Source organism: Pyxicephalus adspersus, chromosome 12 (genome assembly GCF_032062135.1).
Source record: "Pyxicephalus adspersus chromosome 12, UCB_Pads_2.0, whole genome shotgun sequence".
NCBI lineage: Eukaryota > Metazoa > Chordata > Amphibia > Anura > Pyxicephalidae > Pyxicephalus > Pyxicephalus adspersus.
In genome coordinates, this window is record NC_092869.1 from 7,388,215 (window position 1) to 7,407,251 (window position 19,037).

General features: G+C 36.9%; 1 protein-coding gene and 1 long non-coding RNA gene across 2 annotated transcripts; one reads left to right on the forward strand and one right to left on the reverse strand.

The window, feature by feature from the left end:
* Nucleotides 1-5,882: 5,882 nt before the first annotated feature.
* LOC140342531 (olfactory receptor-like protein OLF3) lies at nucleotides 5,883-6,857 on the reverse strand. The gene has a single exon (XM_072428738.1). The coding sequence runs from the start codon at nucleotides 6,855-6,857 to the stop codon at nucleotides 5,883-5,885; it is 975 nt and encodes a 324-aa protein (XP_072284839.1).
* A 2,981-nt stretch (nucleotides 6,858-9,838) lies between these two features.
* LOC140342148 (uncharacterized) lies at nucleotides 9,839-13,096 on the forward strand. Its single transcript, XR_011922998.1, has 3 exons — nucleotides 9,839-9,935; nucleotides 11,907-11,972; nucleotides 12,959-13,096. It is a non-coding gene; the product is annotated as an uncharacterized lncRNA (long non-coding RNA).
* Nucleotides 13,097-19,037: the final 5,941 nt, after the last annotated feature.

Consider the following 19,037-nt stretch of genomic DNA (forward strand, 5'->3'; position numbering starts at 1 on the left):
AACAGATCCTCCTTAATCGCGCAGCTGAAATCTAATGAAGCATTAAAGATTCTAATTGACCTGTAAAGAACTGTAAATAAGCACAGAACAGAGAGCAGGTGCGCGCTAATTAATTGCTATGAGAGCACCATTGAGCTTAACAGATCCTCCTTAATCGCGCAGCTGAAAGCTAATCGCCTTAATTGGCAGATTCGGGCCCCCTATTGCTCATTATTATGAAGGCAGGAATCTGGCTGGCAGTGAGGAGGCGAGTGTACGAGCGCACTCGACTCCGGACCACGGGAATCCGCGCTCGCTGGTCGCGCGTGCGTTTGCGCTTCCAGTGAGCGCAGATTTCATTGATGAATCAGGGCCAATATGTACACATAAAAAGCAAAAATTCTTAGTATATATTATGCAGAGGGAACAGGCTCTAATTCCTAACTTTAGAGGTTGTATGTGCCACATAGGGCACATATTACATCCCCTGAAATCCCCATCAAAGACATCTATAACAGTTAGAAATATGTGACCAATTCGGTGACTGCAGACAGGAAGTGTGCTTGCTGCTATGACCTTGATTGAAAATGTAAAGGCACAGAGACTGGTGAAGGAGAAAATTTTAGAGCAATACAATTTTCCATTAGGTACCAAAAACAGATAGGACAGAAAAACGTAAGACTCAATTTTTAATTTAAATATTATTCTGGAACATGCCAAGGATCAATGACACACCATGCTGTTTTATGTCTTCCTAATGACTACTATGATATCTTTGTTTCTAATACTATAGATAATGGGATTCAACATAGGAGTCACAACTGTGTAAAAGATGTAAGCCACCCGGTCACGTTTTGGAGAATAACCGGATTGTGGATGCAGATATGCAGAATATGATAGTGCCATAGTACAGAGTAACAACAGTAAGATGGGAAGCGCAGGTGGAAAAAGCTTTATGACGTCCACTTGTAGTACGGATCTTGAAGATGGTGGAGACAATGTGGGCATAGGACAACAGGGTAAGCAGAAATGAGCAAAGAACAAATAAACCACCAGAAATATACACAGATACTTGATTGAAGTAAGTGTCTCTACAAGTGAGCCTGAAGAGGGGTGGCATTTCACAGAAGAAGTGGTTGACCTGAAGTGTCGTAAGTACGGCAACTGGAATGTCAAAATTGCCTGTACCACAGAGGTTAAAAAACCCACAACCCAACATACAGCATCCAGATAAAAACAAAGTTTTTGATTCATAAAAGAGATGTATTTCAAGGGATTACAGATGGTGTTGTACCTATCATACCTGCACATCCCACAAAGGAAATAGTTTTGTCCTGAGATAAGGTATTGGTTAGCATTTTGGGAACTATGGTAGTCGAAAAGCAAATGTCAACGATTGAGAGGTTACTCAAGACAAAGTACATGGGAGTCTGAAGTCAGAAATTAAGTCTCACTACAAAAATCAGGAGAAAGTTTCCAGATAATGTCACCAAGTACATCAGGAGAAGCAGCAAGAAGTAAAAAATCCTCAGCCTTGGACCACAGGAAAGGCCAACTAAGGTGAATCTGTTCACCAATGATTGGTTACCATTCTCCATCTCTATTGTTTGAAGACAATTTATGAAATAAAAAAGTGACAAAGACAGAGCAGTAATTTCTGTTACAAGTTTCCATATTGAGGCATATGGTATTGTAGTAGAAGACCCAGAATAATCTGCAACAACAATTAGAAATTGGAATCATACATTTATAGTGTGTGCCATAAACGCGTAGATTACTGAAAAAAAATATCTCCCTATAATTGTCTTTTATTAGCAGTAAGTGGGGTGGACAGACAAAAAAAATATGTTTGTGCTTTTTCCTTGAGCACTAAAGGTTTCAAAATCATTTTGAAGAAAAGCAATGTTTTTTTTTTTTTTATTTACTGCTGTTTTTTTGTGGGATGCCATTGGTAAAATTTCTGTTATAAATTGTGCCAATTTTAGCTTTCATTAGATGTTGTTAAAATAAATTGTGATCTAACATATTATATTTAGAGGCTTGTGGCATCCCCATCTGACTTGTAATGCTCTCAAGAAGGGTGCACCCCTTTGCACCCTTGAGTGTCAATAATCTACTTTGAGTATTTTAAAATGAAAAATAAAAGGTATTTGCTTTAACATAGATACAATCACTAAAATAGAAGTTGAAATGACAAACCATTACTTGTACTACTACATTTATTTTTAAAGTAAGTAATTTTTTATGATTAAAACTGTAAAACAAAATAATAATGGCGTTGGTCATTTTACATACCAAGTATACTGGAGTAAAAACTGAGATTTGTTGTCTCAAAAATTAAAGTAAAAGACACCAGTATGTTATGCTTGGGGAGGCGGGGCCTCTAGAGGGTGCTGTGGCTTGCACAGAAGTGGTGTGAGCCCTTCTAAGCAGTAACCAGGTCTTCTCCAGAGCCTCTAGTGGTGAGTATGTTGCGCTGCTGGTTATTACCAGATTGCGGTCCTGGGGCCCACCATGGTGGGCAGGACGATACACAGTACCAACTAGCCAGAAAAGTTGTGAAGAAAGCCAGGGTTGTGGCAGGCAGGCAGCAAGCAGGAAAAGTCAGGAACAGGCCTGGAGTCAAGAACCAGAAATTCAGGAAATAGACACTGGTGACAAGGGGCCACAGCAGACACAAGGAAACAGTCAGACACAAGGCAGTCAGACCTGCCCACATATGCAGGAGAGAGGCGCCTGTGCTTTACCAAGGAAGAGGTAAGTGTGAAACAGTATATGGTGCTGTATCTTCATGTAAAGTGTGTAACAAACTCTTGCCATGCAGTTTAATGTTAAATAGTTTGGTATACAATTTACAAGGGAACACCATCTAATGGTGGCCAACAATCATGCACAAAGGATAATATAGGAGCGAATAACCCATCATAACCATAATAAAAGTACCAAATATTTTAGCTTGTAAACAATAAAGAAAAAAGATATACAGATATACAGAGCCCATGTGTCTTTAAACTTTTTGTCTATTCTAAGTAAATGTTTTGAAAATAAGATTCTATGGATGCATTTTTGTTCTTGTGTATTTTATTGGCATTTTTACCAGAACAGAGGTTACTTGCTTCATATAAATAAAATGTTAAAGGAAAGGTTGAAGTCTGGTTATCAGATTTTAGAATAGAACTTAACTGTCAGTTTCTTAAATATCTATTAATATAATTATTGAAATTCTATAAATGCCCAAAGTTTGCAATTGTTTGAGTCAACTAGGTTATAGGTTTTTTTTATTGTGTCTTTTTTTCTGTACTACTTTGTAAAAAAAGTTTTTTTATTGTTTTTAGCTACCCCGAATATGGATTACCGCTTTTTGCATGTTTTTATACCCTGAGCCACACTCGGGAACACTGCTAAGGGGTTATAAAAAAAATATATATTACAAAGCTGTGACCGGAAAGCGAATTCTGCATCACTGTACGCTTAGCAAAGAGTACAGTACTATGGTACAGTAGAAAAAGGCCATCTAGGCCGAGAGCTTTAGATAGCACAGTCTATTTTTCCCATCACGTTAGGTTTTCCTACAAAACCAAAAGAAAAAGCCTAGAAAAGAATGCTCTTGTTTCAAATTTTAATAAAATTTTATTAATAATCTCCATTGTAAATTATTTTCAGGACAACATCTAAAATAGAACCAGTAATAATTGAAAAATAAAACAAAACAATATTAAAAAATCAGTTTCTACATATTCACTCAATAGCATTTTCACTGTTTCTTTAAATCATTTTTTTTAATATAAAATGGGACATCCCTTTATTGTAGCACAGTAAGGGTTTAACACAGTAAAGCATTCACCATTTTTTGGCACATTTTAAATATTATTTTATTGTGTACACTTACGTTTGCTATTTCTAATCTTTTGAAGGTTTTACTTTTCACCAGTCAGTATAACATAAATTTGGTAAAAAAAAAAAAACACTGAATCTCTGGAACATCCTTAGAATACTTTACTAGAGTTCTTTCAAACCTGGGGCGTAACTTAATGCTTTTATTATCCTACTTGTTTCTCAGTAGCTTGGAATATTGTATCTTCGGTCAACAGTGTTATCTATGGTCCTGTCTTTCATTAAGTCCATGCCAGTAGAAAAAAAAAGTAAACTGCACAGATATACAACAGAGAATGGTAGCAATCAACTCTACTCAAGCAAGGATGCAGAAGAGAAATAAAAAAGGGGTGGGTGTCGTGCTGAGAGAGCAATGCTGGACACCATCCTTCTTGTTCGGTGAGTAGAAGTTCTACATTGTCTGTAATGTTCGTAATTTCACTACTTGACCTAAATGCATCTTTTTAAAGATAAATAATATACATTTAATAGGCCATAATAAAACCATTAGGCTTGGCTCTTAAAACTAACTTTCATTTCCAAATTTGTTACACTTTTAAGTGATTAAAATACCAACATAAAAATGGAACTTCTTGCACGAGAAGTGTTTTGGTTTGTAAAGGTTATTTGTAATTCTGTTGGTTCACATTTGTGCGTTTTGTCCTCTACCACAGCACACGAAAAGTCAGGGGTCTCAGGGTTGCCAGTGTGTTGGAAAATACATCTCCTGTGGAACATGTTGGAGTATTTTCCAATAAGCAGAGTTGTGACAGAGAAAACAATTGTGTGATTTGCTTAGCTGTGCAGTGTGCAAGAAATATTCAGATCACAGGGATCACTGAAGTTGTCCTGGATTTGTACTGGTCACTGCCCATGAATGTAGTTCAGAGTTTTATAGTAGACTCCAGTCTTCATCAATCTAAATATTTATTTCCTCTGCATAATGAGTAACTTCGTGTTTTAACATTTTGAACTTAAAAACAAGATGGAAAATGCTCATATAACAAATCCTAATCTTTTCATCCTGTTTTGCACTGGCATTTGGGGGTAGTCAGGAGGAACTCTTTGTTGTAACATCATTGAAGTATCAGCAATGTTTATGATAATGATAAGCAGACATCATTATTATCTAAACTGATACACATAGCTTTACCTAAATGTGAACAACATAGGACAGAAAACCAGGTGCTGAATGTTAAGCTTTTATGAATATATTCATTTTGGGTGATAGTAGGAGTGACCTCTATTCTATGGAGTGTAAAGGACAAGCAGGTGGCATCTGGCTGCTTGGATTGCAATAATCTTCTTAAAGAGCACTCATTTAGTGATCCAGCACAGCAAATCACCAATTCCACCAACAAAATACAATATTGTGGAACACCTGTACTAATGTGAGATTCTCATCCATGTGAATAAGAACAATCCCCTCCAGTGGGAACAATTTATAATCTATACGGAGCTTTACAGTCTGAGTTAAGCTGCGTACACACTTCCAATTTTTATCGTTGGAAATGAACGACGAACGAACGACAAACGAACGATTGGCCAAAAATCATTCGTAAAAAAAGTAACCAACGACGCCGACGAACGAGGATAGTCGTTGGAAATGAACAGTGATCGTCCATGGTCTGAGCATGCGCGGTGAACGAACGTTCGCTCACTTCCTGTGGTGCACGTCACTTCCTGTATCGTTCAAATGATCGCATCTATAGTGTGTACAATATCTTTGAACGATCGTGTCGTTATCTGTAGGTACAGGATCGGTGCCATACGATCATTCGCAGATATCGTGCAGGATCGTTCGTCGTTCATTTACCAACGATAAAAATTGGAAGTGTGTACGTAGCTTTACTCTTCTATACTGCTGCTAGATAATACACCTTATGTTGTTATGTACGAATAATATATTATGTGTATATAGGAATCAAGTCAGCTCTATTTACTGAGAAAAAACACTGTATTTACACATACGGAACCATTCTTTCTAGTATTTAGTGTACAGAGGGAACAGGCTGTATAGTAAATTTATCTCATCCAACTCTTTGGAAGTTGTATGTACCACATATGACACAGTTGTTTTGACACCCCCTGAAAATCTTCCCTACAACTACCATGATATCTTTGTTTCTAATACTATAGATAATGGGATTTAACATAGGAGTCACAACTGTGTATAATATGGAAACTATCCGGTCACGATCTGGGAAGTAACTGGATTGAGGACGCAGATACATAAATATAATAGTGCCATAGTAGAGAGTAACAACAGTGAGATGGGAAGCGCAGGTGGAAAAAGCTTTATGACGTCCACTTGTAGTACGGATCTTGAAGATGGTGCAGAGGATTTGGGCATAAGATAAAAGAGTGAGCAGAAATGAGCAAAGAGCAATTAATCCACCGGAAATATACACAGCAACTTCATTGAACCTAGTGTCTTTGCAAGAGAGCCGGAAGAGTGGGGGCATTTCACAGAAAAAGTGGTTGACTTGGTTGGACTTACAATATGGCAACTGGAATGTAAAAACTGCATGGATCATAGAATTTAAAAAACTCACAACCCAACATCCAGTAGCCAAATAAAAGCAGTGTTTTGGATTCATAATAGAGGTGTATTTCAAGGGTTTACAGATGGCATTATACCTATCATAGGCCATCATAGCCAATATTAAACACTCCGTAGCTCCAAGAGCCAAATGGAAATACATTTGTGCTGCACATCCCAAAAAGGATATAGTTTTGTCCTGAGATAAGGTATTGGTAAGCATTTTGGGAACTATGGTAGTCGAAAAGCAAATGTCAACAATTGAGAGGTTACACAAGAAAAAGTACATGGGAGTCTGAAGTCGGGAATTAAGTCTCACCACAATGACTACAAGAAGGTTTCCTGATAAAGTGACCATATACATCAGGAGAAAGAGCACGAAGACAGCAATCTGCAGCTTGGGAATACTGGAGAGACCAAGTAAGGTGAATCTGTTCACCCATGTTTGGGTACAATTCTCCATTTCTTTCCAACTATCTAGAAGACAATTTAGAGCATGAGTAAAATTTTTTAAAGCGTAATCATTTTTATTCTGTTATTATTTTCTATCTTATTACAAAAGGAAGTTCCTGAAAAGAATGACTTTAGTTAAGTAAATCTAATACCCTAATCAAGAAAATCTCCTATTTACTTTTTTTTACTATTTTACTTTTTTAGTATGTTTTATAAATCAATAAAAGTGTTTTTTTTTGTTATGTCTGTTCAATAATTGCAAAAAATACCTGCTGATTATGACTTTGTCCCTGTAGCCCCTTATAAAGGGCATAGCAGAGCAGAACAATGCAATATTTTCTGGTATACTAGTAAGAAGGGAAAAGTGTGATGAAGCCTATTAGCTGGAGTAAAGAGAAACCCTCTGGTGAAATTAGTTGAAAAAAATTTGCATTCATTTACAATTTTTTCCCAAGCAAACCTTTCCTGTATGCTAATTTTAGCCTGATACATAAATACACCTGTAACCACCCTCTCTGTTCTTCCAATAAGCTACTAAGGACTTCCTCACTTATAACCTCTTCCCTTGAATGGCCCCAAGATTTCTCTAGGAGCAGCTCCAGCTCTCATTCTTGGTCCTTTTAATCTTGCTTATACTTTTAACACATTTAAACAAGCTATTTATGCCACTATTTGAAACCTGACTAAATTTTAGCATTTTATTCATTCCAGTGGTATTTTATACTCTCTAGGTTTATCATCGGCCACCCCTAATAGTGGTACAACACTTAGTAGTGTAGAGTAGTAACATAGTAGAGTAGTAACATGTTGGTGTTGTTTAAAAAAATAATAATATTATTGATAATCATTGTAAAAATCAAGAATCACAATTTCACTGTGGACCCCATAATCATAATGTGTGGATAACAGTTCCTGATTTATAAATGTGGATATCACAGTAGGGCAGCTTAGTGGCTCAAAGGTTAGCTTTCCGGGCCTTTGTAGCGCTATGTCCCAGGTTTGAATCTCAGCCAGGACACTATCTGCATGAAGTTTTCAGGTTCTGCCTGTGTGTGCATGGGTTTCTTCCCACATTCCAAAAACCTTAGACTGTATTACAGACATATGACTATGGTGGGGACATTAGATTGTGAGCCCCTTTGAGGGACAGCTAGTGACTTGACTATGGACTTTGTGCAGCACTGTGTAATATGTCAGTGCTATATAAATACTGCATAATAATAATATAATCAATTCAGGGACATATGAAACCTAACTGAATGACATCTCCTACTACATGTACAGGCTGGAGCACAATTTGAACACATCAGTGTTTACACCCTATGCTTGAACATAGTGGGAGCACCAGGTAACTTTTTAATGAATTTTTTAAAATTACAGTAACATGAAAAAGTCTGAGATTGTAGTGATTTGCTTGACATGTACTTTAATACACACACATGTGATCACAAGAGAAGCAGAAAGGAATCACCATATTAAGTAAGAACAATTCAAATTTTACAATACTTACCAACCACTTTAAAAAAAGACCAAACATACATTAATGAACAGGTTAAGAATCAAGCTTTGCAATTATTCACATTTTGATTATTTGTACCATGTCCCACTTGCAGTAGACATCAATAATCTTACACATATCATGATCTTACACAATATATAAAACTACCTACTGCACTCCCATGACACTTGTAATTATAATTACTGTAATACAAAAAAAGTTGCTTTGGGCATTTGATTCCCTTGGAGTAATTAATGCACTATAAATGTTTTGGCATATGAAATATAATTCATATGAGAATTGTAAATAAATAGATTGGAGTTGTATACCTTGTGTTTTACCTCTATTTTTTACAGTAACTTATATCCGTTGGATAAACTTATTTAAAGAGCAAAAAATAGCAAAAAAGATTTTGAAATATAAAGGTTCAGTGTAAGTAAAGATGGGGTTTTTTAGGTTGATAGGTAATCTTAGTGATGATGGGATGATGGGGTGTGTTACAGATGTGGAAGTGGGGGGTGAAATTATGGAAATTGTCATTTGTTGGGGAAAGTGGCGCGCAGGGGGGGAGGGGGGGCGGTTGTTTGCAGGAAGATTTCTGGCTTGATTTTTGGAATAGGAGGCTTATTCAAGCTTAAACAATTTGCCCACTAACTGAGTTGTGTTTGGTAGTTTTTCAGTAGTAAGGCAATCAACCTGTAAAAGAAGATGCTACTTTTCCAACATCCCATGTCTAAAAACTTCACCACATTGTTGATCCCCAGGCACTACAGGTATTCAGTTTTTAAAGTATGTTAAATAGCTGCTCGTCCCGCAGCATACAGTGGTTCTTTATTGCCACTACAGGATGAGAAGTCAAACAAGCAAGGCTGCCAACTGTTAATTTGTAGACAAGTTGTATAAATCTGGGGTTTGCTTCAATCAAAGAATCTCTTAAGTGGAAATAAGGAACCATAAAAATACTGACTCAAGTTGCCAGTAAATGCAGCAAATTAAACCAGCCTGTATGGCCCATTAGCATCAGAAGGAGGGATGAACTAATGATGTTGTCACCCGTCCCCTTCCCAGAATAAGGACAGAAAGAAGAATCAAAAAGAGATGATGGTGCCTGGTTCAGCTTTCTGGGTCACTAATTCAATGCTGGAGAAAAGAAATTGGTGATCTGAGGGAGTGCCCACCATTGATTTTACACTGATTCCCAATCTGTTGCTACTAATTCTGATCATGGCAGAGAGCAAAGCAGATACCTCCGGGTTGAGTTTAATAGCAAGTAGCCGTAATGTTTAAGGTTGTTAGTAAATACAAGGGGTCTGTCAGCCAACTTGGCTGTATGAAAAGGCATTGAGGTTTCCATGTTGGTCATATGCAGCAGTCAGGGATCAGCAATGAAGCACAATAAGTAGATATCATCTTCTAATACTGGTTGTGGTGACACTGACACTTTAAAATGTTCAGGAAATAAAAAAAAAAGGAAGTGGTAAAATTATGTCATCCTTACCTCAGCACATTCTGCAGTTCCTCGTATAATGTTCTTATAGTCAAAGAAGAAAACCAAGAAGATCAGATTATATACCTCTCATTTTATAAAACGTAAGTGAGCTTTTTATAATCATTTCTATCAATAAAAAAAGCTTTTGTTGGCAAGGGTTTACCTCGTAACAAGGAATTTAGCCAATTGTTTTACCTGATGATGATTTACCTAAATGTTGCCTTGTACATATTTATTATCACATTTATGCATTGGGGTTTATTTACTAAAGGAATATAGGCTGTTCATGTGGCAAAGTGAATCTTCTCCTCGCAAAGGATTTCTATCTTATAGCTTAGTAAATTAAACACTTGTTTAACTTCTGCCATCCAATTATTTGCTGGAAAAAAAGTATTATAATATTTATTTATTAGTTTATTCTGGGTTTCACATGGCAAAGTGAAATATTCTTTTGAAAATTATTTACCTTGATGAATGATTTGGCATTTTTTTGCAAAGTGAACTAGCATCACATTCACAAAGCTAAGTAAATTCTTCATTACAAGTTTGCCTAAGTGAACAGTCCAAATACAATTAGTAAATCAACCCCAATGTGTTTTCCTGGATACTTGAATTGCCTAAGTCTCTGCAGATCAGACATGTCTATATTCAACTATTCAAGTAAAACAAAAACGTGTGGATAGGTAGTTTTTATCAATTCAAATGTTTGTACTGGCTGATGATTTATTGATAATTGTATTTGCATAGCAGTAGAGGCACTTCTGGGTGGTTTGGTGCTTTAGGCACTCCTTATTGTACCCACTTCACCTGGCACCCATGCCCCTACCCAGCTTCCCTAGCGATCCACTTCAGCTGATGCTGGATGCTTCCGATGACATTTGGATTTACCAGGATTTATATAGTCAAAATAATCTGGGACTAATTTGGTAGTTTGGGGGATGGTTGTGTAGCTGGAAGGAAGCCATCCATTTATATTTTTTAAAGCTTAACTCCAGGTAAAAGATTTAAGGTTTATGTATCTGCTCCTGTGTTTTTCTGTAATTTTTTGCATACAGCCAAGGTGGACCTGTTGGGTATCTCCACCATTTTTTGAGCCTGGAGTGTAGCTTAAATATCACAATAGCTAGACTGGAGGTCAGATATCATATTAGACACACTGAGACTAGGGGTAATAAATTGAAAAAGACAGTTTGCCCATAATGTTTTGGTATACCTAGGACTGATGACAAGAAGACTAGGACCAAACATAACCCTACTTTACAAGCAGCATTGTTTTAGATGTACAGGCTTAAAGAGATTCCAATGTATCTACAACGTACACTATGGCATCCAAACTTTTGGTTATTTTGGTAAAGGTGTTGAAGACGAGTTTTGCTCTTGTTTCCTTTAAAACTTCCAGAATGCTATCGGGGTCAAATTTCCACCATTTGCAGTACCAATGTGCTAGAATAGTTCCAATGACATAGTACCTTTTCCTGTTCAAGGGTCCTTAACTTGGGTAAAACTATTGTGACAGAAACATTTAAATTACAAATCCTTGACGAAAATGTATGGCCAGCCACTAGCTCATGCCCCTAAATACACAGGACTACTGGATGTTAAAAAAATACCAATGGGTCTAAATAAAGTGAGGATTACATTTTAGGAAGTCTTAATATTTCATTTTACATATTGACATATTCTTAGTATAATGTCAGAAAAAAGGAACCCAAGACCAGGTGTTCTGGATGAGTAAAAGATAAAGGGGGTTTACAAGGCAATATTATGTGGCATACAGATGGAGTTTTACTTATTATGTAACAACGGGGAAAAAAACATCCCATGTAACATTACATATTAGGTCCAGTTGATTGGGGTGGGGGGTCTTGTTTCTGACACGATCACTCATTTTGGGCTTCTTCAGGGGAGATTACAAAAGAAGACACATAATGCAAGAACTGTGTAGTAATAGAAGATTGCATATATTAGTATATCATAAGTCATACTAATCAGAAAAACAAAGGGGAAAAAAACAGTCATAAAGTCATATAATCATATGGGCTAACTCACCTTAATATAACATGTACTTTCAGGGAAAAAAGAAATGTTCTTCTGGGTAATCTTGTTTACAAGTTTGCCAGGTACTATTATGCAGACAGGTAGGTCAACGTGTTTTCCTTGGTATTTTAGAATTTGTCAGTCTGTCTTATGTACCCTGAAGAATCTCTGATATGTCACTGTGTATATCCTGTGTTTTAAAGTTTTTTATATGTTCAAGTATCGAGAAAAATATATATATATATATATATTTATTTTAGAAAAAAAATACACTAGGTGAGGCATGAGAAGTAGTCTGATCTCCACTTATGACTTCAAACCGGGAGTCATTTACATATGTTTACATGGGTGTACATGGGTAAAATGATTCAAAAACACTATATTTGTGCTGTTTTTCGTGAAAATGTATTCAGTTTAATGTTTGTGTTTGTAAAAAATTACTTTATATCAGGAATATTACTTTATATCATCAATTATCAGAATGATTTTAACAAAATGTATTTTAAATGTTTAAGTACGCCTACACAAAGTAAATACTTTAATAACAGACAAACACCTGTGTGGCATTCTTTCTACAATTAAATATTGTTCAGAAAGTTCTTCTCAACAATGGCAGAAGTTCCCACAATTGTGTTCTATTTATGGGAGTTAATCTCAACATATTGGGCTTTATGTATGGAGACTTTGCTGGCCATTTCAGGATCTGAAGCCTACGTTCTTTTTCTTCCTTTGTGCTGACTTTTAATCGAGGATTGATTGGATTTGCAGCAACCACAGTTTCACAGCAAATTTGCTGGATTCCCACTAAAAACATATTTAATTTAAAAAAAAAAACCACTGTTGGAATGAAGAGATAAGCCAACTTTCTCACTATGAAACTGGGCTAACAGTAACCATGTTGTCAATATACATTAAAATTGGAAGATAAGGAGAGTTGACAATGAAGGTCGATTATTGGACAAGAATCATCTAATGTGTGTACATAGCCTAAGCCACTAAAGTTTTCTTTACAAATACTTAGCAAACAGCAAGGTAATATTAAAATAAATATATTTGAATTACTGCACTTTTTCTGCTTTTGTTTTAGATATGGGTGACAATATATTTACATTCCCGAAGCAATCAGACAACTCCTACGTTCACTTGATTCCTAACGCACATGACCCATTTAAAGAAGCAACTGTCTGCTTGAGTGTCAAGTATTTACTCTCTCTTGTCACTGAATATTGCCTGTTCTCTTTGGCTACCAGAAAGAATGATAATGATTTTACACTTTTTTTTAACAAGAAAAATAATGTTTTCACTTTTTCCACTAACAACAAAGATAACATTTTCAAACTGGACAGTGACCCCTTCCAAGAATGGACAAGTATATGTGCGAGTTGGAGTTCTTCTTCAGGGGAAGTGATTGTGTGGATCAATGAAAAGCGATTTTTTGCAAACAATTTCCAGAAAGGACACGTCATTGATCCTGACCCATTTATTATTATTGGTCAGGATCAGGAAAAATATGGTGATTCATTTGACGCAAGCCAGTCCTTTGTAGGTGACATTGCAGATGTTAACATGTGGGACAAAGTCCTCACCCAAGAGGGCATAACAGATTATATTAATGGTAATTACATAGGAGGAAATGTGATCAACTGGAAGGCATTACAGTATAAAGTGTATGGTAATGTCAAAATCACAGAAGCTCCATGCATACCTATTTAGTGTGTTAGGAAAACAACAAATATATATAGCTACATACAACATAATAATCAATTATAATACAATTACACTGATTGCAGATGATGTGTTCTAAAGTTTGTGGCTTTACAGTCATTTGAACAGCCAGTGCCATTACTTAATTTATATGGCAAAAGTAACTGGACACAACCCCTCAAATTAGCCTCTTTCAACTTTTTGAATATGGGAAAACGCTTGAAATAATTGTCCAGTCTTCCAGTACCTTTGTCAATAATAACAAAATCCACAGCTCACAGAATATTAACATGGTGGTCATGGAAAGAACGCCTCATACAATTGCTGTACCTAAGAGGTATAAATTGCTTAAGGAACCCCTAGCAACCTGAAAAAACCCTAGGATTTTATGGAACACTGATCCACATAATTAAGCAGAGGTGTTGTGAGTGAAGGATATTGTATATTCTCTGCCATACTAGACAATTGTTTACATCCAACCTTGTGGAAACATTGTAGGAAAGACTCTTCTAATTTCCTGCATGAATGTGTCCCGTACACCAAGCCAGCTTGATAAAGAAATGGCCTGGTAAGGCTACGTACACACTTGCAATGCTTGGCATGTGTACAGCGCCCGTTGTCCATCGTCCTGGTGGATTCACGGACGAAGATCGATCATAATGGAAGCGAAAGGGTAGGGCACGCAGCAGGGTGCCGCTCTGTCGTTCTCCCCCTGCCCTTTCCATTGAGTAGAACAGTGCTGTATGTACAGCACTCATTCATTCTTCGTGCAGTCCTTAGTCATTGAAAAGCCGTTCGAAAGAAAGGACAGTTATTGCACGTGAGTACCCAGCCTAAGTCTGCTGTGAAGAAACCTGAGTGCCCTGACCTTAACCTTACTGAAGACCTTTTTCAGGAATTAGAAACATATATGTATGGCAGGTGTTCTCATTCAACGTCAGTACCAGGTCTTACAAATGTTTTTTTTTACGACAACTCTCCATTTAGTTTTCCACAAACTTTTGGTTGGGTATATAATGTCCCTAGTAGTGATAGCAATACTGTACTATTATTAAACACCTACTTTTAATCAGTTTAGTACAGATAAAGAATGCCGTTTTTTTTTTGGTTTATTACAATGCTGAGGCATATTACATCAGTTTCCTAGAAAAACCTTTCTTTTTTGTAGTCAGTTTTAGAAAGAAGTTTCCACAGCTCCTACCCCCCCCCCCCCCCCAACCCACCAGTTCTCCTCCCCTTCTCACTAAGCAATTTGGTACCAACACTATATTCAGGAGCTTTATAAGTAACCAAGTGACCAAATGCTATACTTTTTTGTTTCAAAGCTTGTTCCTTTTATTGTTTGGCTGCTAATAACAAAAATAAAATTTGCGGATTTGTGATATCTTTTATTTGACAATGTTATATATTCCTATTGTTCTTCTGTCTTAGATATGATATGTGTCAGATATGAATATCGATTAGTTCAATTCAAGAGTACAAAGTGTACAAAGAGAGATAACACAGACAGACAGACTTGCAAGTACAATCTTCATATTCAATGCAATAACAAAATAATATTATTATAACCATTATATTAAAATAAAATTACCTTTTAAAAGAAATTAGAAATAAGTTGCAATTCTAAGGCATCCCATCCATTCTGATCTGATGGCTTGGTAGATTATCCCAGGTACTTTGATGTTGTTTTAGAGAATGCAGATATGTTTTTATTAGAAATTTGGCCAGTGTTTGGCCAATGCCGATGAACAGTCATCCTTAATCAGTATATTTTTTTTTCATACAGGGCTGGCAGCTAAAGTATGAGTTGCATTCTTCTATAGTTACCTTATGAAAAGTATATGTATGTTAGTAAGACATAGATTGTTTGTTGAGATACCAAGCTTGTATGTTACATGTGTAGACTCATGTGTATTTTTAGAATGTTTTATTCATATAATGGGATACCTAACATGAATGATGTTAGCATAGGTCTGACTAACAATGTCACCTGCATATCACCCTTTCCTGAACCTCCACAAAAACAGCTATTCAGAAAGACTTCATACCAGTTATGTACACTGGTACTACAATCTTATTTTTGCCTTGCGGGCTGGTTATGTTGTGGAGCCAACAATTTAGAGACAGCCAGCCACACGTTGGTATACACTGTTGATGGGGATGGGGGGCAAGTACCGGGGTATTGTGAAAAACAAGGAAGGGCTATGTGTTTTATCTATAAAAAATTCACTTCTTGGACCAATGCTGATGAATGATCTTCCCTAAACAGTATTTTACTATTTAGTGCTGACAGCTAAAGGGGGAGTTGCATTCATCTATGATGACCTTATGATAAGTGTAAGTATGTTGGTAAGACATATATGTATTATTGGTGAGATACCACTAATATAGAAAAACGTTGGTAAGATATTGTTGATATTAAAAAAAAGTACCCAACAAGCTTGTACAGACTCATGTAGGTGTCTTTTTGGATTGTTTTATTAAAGAATAGGATACCAAACATTTTTGGCTAGTCAGTATGGGACTGGCTAATCATATCAGCAGTCTTTACTGAACCTTACGTTATTAGTTAGCAGCCCCAATCAAGTTATCACCCTTTACTGAACCTCTACAAAAACAGCTATTCAGAAAGGCATCATACCAGTTGGTACTACAATCTTAGCCTACATACACACGCCCAATGGTTCTCATCCGATAATCAGCTCAGGGCCAATATCGGACGAGAATCTAGCCTGTGTACAGTGCTCGTTGTCCATCATCTGAAGGACTGTCCTGGCGGATCCATGGACAATGGACAACAAACGATCTTAATGGAAGCAAAGGGGGAGAGCGGCAGAGCAGGGTGCTGATCCATCGTTCTCTCCCTCCCCTCTCCATAGAGCAGAACGGTGCTGTATGTAAAACACTCGTTCTTGCATTGTGCAGTCCTTAGTCGCTGAAAAGGATCATGAAAGATCCTTTTCAACAACAATTATTGCACGTGTGTACCCAGCCTTATTTTTGCCTTGTAGGCCGGTTATGTTGTGGAGGCAATGATTTAGAGACAGCCATTCACATGTTGGTCCATACTTATGATACACCAGCTGTTGATGGGACTTAAGCAAGTAATGGGGTATTGTGAAAAACAAAGAAAGGGTGTGTGCTGTATCTAGAAGGCCTAGACCTGAGCCTTCTGTGAAGATACCTGTTGAATGTACCTAAGGGATAATCTCAGGAGAAGACATTCTAATCCATTGCAAGAACGTCTTCCGGCAAAATTTTATCTGCTTTACTCTTAAAAGTTTGCTGGTGTGTTCAATGCTCAGGCACCACATGTTGGAGAAAGCTTAAAAGTAAGAATAATCCCAACTTCTTTCTTTTCAGCTATAATTTACACCTGTTTATAGGTATTATGTTTTACACTATATAAAGCAGAAAATGTTATTGTTAAGTGATGACTTTTTCTTTAAGAGTCAGTGAAAAAAGGACGAAGTTATGATGGCATCATGATCAGGTTTGTTGTGGTAATTTATATCAGGAGATAACATCTTACTACATTTACACCAGACATCATTTTTTACTTCATATCGATTTCTAGCAAACAAAATGTATGATAACATTATACTATACTGCTTATTCAACAAAAGGTAAGCCAGTTCATTTTTTTCAATTCTAGTTATACTGAGTGTTTATTTATTTTACAAATTGGAAAAAAATATTTTCATTGAAAAATAGAAATGAGGAAAGTGCAACTTACGATTTGCTTACAGCAGCCCTTTTCATCCTTTCTTTTTACTGAGGAACTCTTGAAATAGGTTCCATGTCTCAGGGAACCAATACAAAAACCAATTTTTTGGGGGTGGATGGGGAAAAAAGCCTGGTAAATTGAAAGCCAGTAGAAGGTATGCCCACCCTTAGTAGTGGTTAGAAGACTACCTTTAAAAACACCCGATTTTCACACACTGGGGACGCAGATGCCGGCCAGGCTTAGCCAGGTTACACAGATGTCATCCGGGCATCGCCAGGGGAAGAAGATGCCAGGCATCGCTGTGGGCATCTCTTACCAGGTAAGCATTTTTAAACTCCCTAGTAATACCACCCCGAGTGTGGCTCGGGTTACCGCATTTGGTACTGAAAATTAACCTTGAGCCACACACAAGATTACCACCCGAAGGGGTTAAATTGCACAGTCCACCACAGACATGAGGTTTTCAGGGCAAGACAGGGTGAATTGACTAGGTCAGTCTTTTTATGGTGGCTGGGCACCCTTACCAGGGAGAATCCCAAATCCTCTCTCCCTGCAACTGCCACACTATGTACATATTTATTTGAAATAGATTTTAAATGGACATATTTAAAAAAAATATTTTTAGGAAAAGAAAAATGTTTTTCTTGGTGATCCTGTTTGCTATCTGGCCAGGAATTTTTGGTCAGAAAGGTAGGCCAACTTGTTCTCTTTGGTACTATAGAGTTTGTCTTATGTACGCTGAGAAAGCTTTGATGTCTCCCTTATTCCTGTTCTTTTTTCTTTCTTTTCCTCTCTTCTCTTCTCTTCTACTTCCCCATCTCTAGGTACACTTTCTCTTGCAAGCACCTCCTAAAGCAGACCTATCATCACTTTTTTTTACTTTATACAAAATAGGAGATAATGCTAATATATAAGGTATATCTAAAGGGGAGACCTCTCCCCTTCTGTCTTTACCGCTGCAGTAGTACAGACTGAATAAAAAATAAACACCTGGTCCCATCGGCATCCTCTGGCATCCTCCAGTGTCCTGCCATCCTCTGACCGCTTAATCTTCCTCCGATCGGTCTCCCAGCGAGTACGATGACCTTCCCCGGGAGTTCCCGGTGACGTCAATGCGTACAGCCATTGCTAGGGGCGTGGCGGTAATTTCAAATTATTTTGTATTGCATTCAATACAAAATAACTGTATTGAATGCAATACACTGGATTTATATGTCTAAAAGCAGTACATTGTCTATCATGAAAATGTATTTTACAGTATATTATATTAGTTTGAATATATAAAGTTTGAAACATAAAATCATGTCAAAGTTTATTATTAATTTTATTGTTACAGTTATTATTTATTTATTTATTTAATTTAATATTTTGGCATGAGTTTGTGTTTCAAATGTTATTATACCCATACTAATATAATATATTAGGTCCATATTATTTATTTATATATATATAGATTTATGTTTATATGAACATATGAATACATGAATATATGTTTTAGCTTTGTATCTTGAAACTGGATGAACCTGTAAGACACTAGGCCCCTGATTCATCAAGCAGGATCGGATGATCGCTCGCGCATTCGTATTCGCGATCCGAAATCGTACGCCGTTGCGCTATTCAGCAACTAAAAAAGCTCGCGGCCGGAGCCGCGCATTTCCGGCAGCTTTACACTGGCGAGCTTGCATTAAAAGTCACTGTTCCCCTAAAAAATCATTCTTTCTAATGGCACACATAT